General features: G+C 38.2%; 1 protein-coding gene across 1 annotated transcript in view; it reads right to left on the bottom strand.

Annotated features, from left to right (window-relative positions):
- LOC107640220 (WD repeat-containing protein 11) overlaps positions 1-3,373 on the bottom strand; it is a gene marked incomplete in the record, with an annotated part of 11,563 nt that extends 8,190 nt beyond the window's left edge. The window contains 5 exon segments of the mRNA XM_016343765.2: positions 57-238; positions 350-437; positions 713-792; positions 921-1,255; positions 2,219-3,373. Of these exon segments, the coding sequence (XP_016199251.1) occupies positions 57-238; positions 350-437; positions 713-792; positions 921-1,255; positions 2,219-3,264 (1,731 nt within the window).

Below are 4,859 nucleotides of genomic sequence, written 5' to 3'. Positions count from 1 at the left end.
AGGGAAATAAGAAAACAAAAAATATGTCCAAATATAAGTGCCAAATTACAATATACCTGAGTATAAGAAAATGAAACCAGTCTGGAATTTCCTAGCCATCGTAGTCCTCTAACAATTCCATTATGTACAGCTAAACTTGTTGCAACAGCATTGGCTGAAACATCAACCACATCTATAGTTCCACTCTGTGTTCCTAAAGCAACCAGAGGAACAGCTACAGCAGGATAGTTTCCTCCACCTTCATATAGCATTATCTCATTAACCAATGCAGAAAACATGGTTCACATAATGAACTTAGCACAATACTATATTTGAACAAATATTTAATTTGGATATAAGTCAAACTAACGGGCCAGAGTAGCTGTTAAAGAAGGAGTTGGTACTGCCAGCATAGTCACTGTTGAAGAAAGCAGCTGAAGCTGTCCAACTAAGTTCATCTGCACTAGTAGGGAAAACACACAGCCATTTGCTAGCATTAGTCAACTTCAGCTTTTTGGCATAGAAAAAAGTAGGAGACTTAATTCATGTAGATCATGCCTTCGCCACAAATATAATTATAGAACTAAATGGCATTACATTTATCACTTTCACAAACATAGCAATGATTGAATTTTATGACTGACAGTATGCCAACAACATCAAAGTTTATATTGTTTAAGTCGTGTCCTCATTTGATGTTTGATCTATCAAAGCACTGTAAACATAGGCTTGCCTTTATTAAAATTTCTTCCTGGTTTAAGATTGAGCTTGGTAGGTGCCTTTTACCATCATTGAGATGCTCCTGTTGCCTGCCTACATTTAGGTCCCGTCCACCAGCAGTATATATATACAAAGTTAGAGTTAGCATCGGAATAGAGATTGGCGCCTCGGTTAATCAAATAAATAAAGAAATGAGTTGGTAGCTAAAAAGGATACTCTACCATCACCACGGAGCAAATTCAACTTCTTGTCCTCTTTTTGAGTGTCTACTTGACCTTCAGCAGTCAAGAGCCAGTTCCATACTTTTCCGTCATCGGAAATGGAGATCAAATGTATTTTAGAAACAATCGTAGGTTCATCACAAAAATCAAAAGGATTATCAAAGTCCTCGTGAAGGTAAGGAGAACTAGGTGTATCAGAATAATTCTTGCAAACGTTCTGAAGTGTGGAATCTGATAGGGATAGAATTACAGAAAGTATTGAAGGAGACGGGACACAGGTTCCAACAGATGGCATTAACTCTTCCATTGAGCACATAAAGTGTGCTTGTTCCCCACTGTAATCACATGCAGATAAGAATAACTTTAGATTACAGGAGACGGAAAGAAAAAAAAAATCTTGCGTAAATCAGCATTTTAAGACCATTGATCATGAAAGATGGAGAGATTAGGAGTCTGTAACTCCAATGAGTTGTAGAAACTTCATGAATTATGTGCAGAAAGGCTTCGATTTACCAGTATCATTTACCGTTACAGACACAGATATTCTGGAAATTAAATAAACCATGCACATTGCACAACTACAGTTGCATAACATGGCCTCTGAAGGGTCAAATGACACCGTAAGTGGTTATCTATATGAAGAGCTACGAGACACAGCAAATCTAGTATTGAACTACAAAAACAGTACTAATAAGGCCTATACATATTTAAACAAGAGTTGATTACAAACAATTCAAATGATGTTTTGACAGTGTGTATCATAAGTGCATAACTAGAGTTGCATAAATGACTAATACCTATAACTAGAGCATGTTGTAGAAACTAGAATTACCCCCCTTTTTTTCTTACTCAAACTTCGCTGGACAACAAAAGAAACTCTCGCATAGATCTACCATGTTCTCATTGATTTATTTTGGGCTAGGGATAGCACTACAATAGCCGGCATCTTCAAGGTTCATGCAGGTATTTGAGATACAGTACTCTCAAATACATGGAGTCCAAGCATGTTTGCCGCTCCAATCAATTACAACAACCAAAATCAACAAACAAAAACAGCGATAGCTAGCACAAGAGATGAAGAAGGCTATTTTATGTTAATAAATAAATAAATTGTTCTATATCCACCGGTGGTTCCTACACATGAATTGTCGAAGCATGTTTCCGTTACTATACTAAAACCACAGACAAAACCCCTAAAAACTGTATTCGACAATGTAGGTGTGCATTTGCATAAACTTGTCAAAGTTGAGATTCAAATTATCCAAATATAAAAGAGTTGGAAGATAGTTAGAGCTTACCGTTTCCTCTTCCATGTGCTGAGCTTGCCATCTAGATGAGCACAGTAAACCCACTCGTTGTTCGGATCAGGCAGCACGTCAAAGAACTTGCCGCACCCACGAGGCAACGCGGAGGAGAAGATCACAGTCTCGTACTGCAAATCAAACACAACAAACTCCCTCGGAAACGTGACAAACAAGATATGCCTCCACTGCTGCGAGAAGGCACACTTCACTGCGTAGAGCGGAAAAGCCGCAGAAGCCGGCGACGGTGTGGCGCCAGGAACGACATCCCTCTCCAGCTTAACCAGCTCGCTAGAATCGGTTCGAATTTGAAGTTCCTTGATCGCGACTCCGTCCTCGCTCTCGCCGTGTGCCAGCACAGAGACCAAGAATCCCTTGAGCCCGATCGCGCAGATCCGCCGTGCATCGAAGGGATCGCGGCGGATACAGGAGAAGTACTCCGGCGAGGCGTCGTACTTCCAGATGCAGCGTCCAGTGGCGGCATTGTAGAGAGAGAGGATGGAAGAACCGGTGATGGCGGCGATGAGGTAGAGGTCAGGGCGGGCCTGGAGCCAGCAGAGGTCCTGGATTGCTAGCTTGGCGTTGTCGGTGTCAAACCAGAGGATCGGGGAGCGGATACGTAAGTCGAGGAGTGCGATGCGGCCATGGCGGTCGCCAGCGGCGAGGAGGAGGTGAGAGGAAGAGGGTTCGGTGGAGAGGAGGTCGCGGCTGAGGGGAGCAGGTGTCCAGCGGAGAGCGGTGACGAAGGGAGAGAGGGACGTGGTGGCGTTATTCGTCGTGGTGGAGGAAGAGGAGGAGGAAGACGATGTAGAGGAAGAAGTAGATGGCGGAGGAGGGATGGGAAAGGCGGTGACAAGCTGCATGGAACGGGTGTCGACGACGGAGATGGAACTGCCGGAAGGGAAGGCGAGAAGGCCATGCGGGCCGAGATCTGAGGATCCGAAGTTGTTGCGGCCCGGTGGGCCTGGGAGCATGGACTCCCATGAGGATGAGTCGGAATGCGAGTTAGGGGACTGCGGTGACGGTCGCGGGCTCACTATCATTCTTCTTCGCTGTTTCTTCTTCTCCGCTTAGCTCACACGGACTACTATACTTTTTTTATTTTTTATTTTTTACCTGACTCTAATGTTGTTTTATTTGATTGGATTAGTTAGTTGAGATCAGAGATGAATGTATTGAAAATACTAGACAAAAATGTGCGAAATTACGTCATATGACTATATTTTTATATGAATCAGATTAATGGTCAGTTTAGTCAGATTTTTATTTTTTAAAAAAATAAATTATCAAATTTGGCTTTTAAAAGATGGTATCTAAAAGAAAATAATTATTGGAGTAAGGCTTCTGCATTAACTTGTCAAATAAAGGGAGACACTTGTAGTTTGTAGAAGAAGACATAAATGAAATTGTTCAAGAGTTTACATGCAACAAATTAGATCAAACAAGTCATTAGTAGAGTGTTAAACACAATCCACCAAAGTTGGGTTATAAAGTACTACGGTACTTTATCAACCTCGTTTCTTATGAAGTATGTTTACACAATTTTAGACATCTAAATATTCTTTACTAGCCGTGTAAACATTTTATGATTTTTTTTCTCGAAAATTATTTTATTAAAAAAATTATTACAAAGAATAATTAAAAAGATTTCATTATTAAAAAAAATTTTAATATTAAAATTATTTAAAATGACTAATTTTATAATATTTAAAAAAAAACAATTTTTTTGTGAAGAGACAAATATATCTTTAAATTATTTTTTAGTTTATTTCTTTTTTTTTAAATATTTTTTTTAATTATCTACTATACTCAAATCTTTATTCTTCATCTATAACTCATAGAGATATTTGTTACTGCCAATCACAAAACATAAGACGTGGGAGTATACTAATGTCTTACTATTATCATATATAGAGTAGTCAACAATGAGTATCAAATAATTCATTCAAAACTTGTGAAAATTGTTTCGAGATCTCTCTCTTCAATTATTCAAGGTTTAGCCCTTGAATCAAATGCAATAATCGGTGCTGATCTAATTGGTCTCTGACGTGAAATATTTGTATACCATTGTGATAGACACCCGACTCCTGGCAGGTAAGTTGATTTTCCAATGCTACATTTGGTATACCCTTGCAGAAACATTGCTATTGAGTAATATGTTTCTTTTAAATTTGCGGTTCGCCATCTAAGCCTTTTAAGATGAAAGGGGTTTTGCGACAGGGTGATCCACTGTCCCCATTTCTGTTTGTACTTGTCGTTTGTTTATTTTTTTTGTCTATCTAATAATAATAATAATAATAATAATAATAATAATAATATTAATAAATGTGACACATCCTGATTTTGTTACATATATTTAACTATCTAAGTAAATATTCATGGAATACCTTTAAGGATAATAAGGTGTTGTTATTATCAATGCAACCATAGTGTCACTTTAAATTAAAATTGAAAACAACCATCATTTTCCATCTTTACTTTTCACAAAAGAAGAAATAAAAATCTCAGCATATTATACCGTGGAAAGCTAGAAAAGGAAGTGATTAGTGGAGAAGAGAAATACTTTTTTTTATGCATGTTCTACTAAAAACATGCCCAACCACTCATTTTTTTATTTTTAATATAATATTTAAGCACT

Source organism: Arachis ipaensis, chromosome B01 (genome assembly GCF_000816755.2).
Source record: "Arachis ipaensis cultivar K30076 chromosome B01, Araip1.1, whole genome shotgun sequence".
NCBI classification, from domain to species: Eukaryota; Viridiplantae; Streptophyta; class Magnoliopsida; order Fabales; family Fabaceae; genus Arachis; species Arachis ipaensis.
The sequence above is the reverse complement of the archived record's forward strand: the minus strand, read 5'-3'. Positions and strand labels throughout refer to the sequence as shown.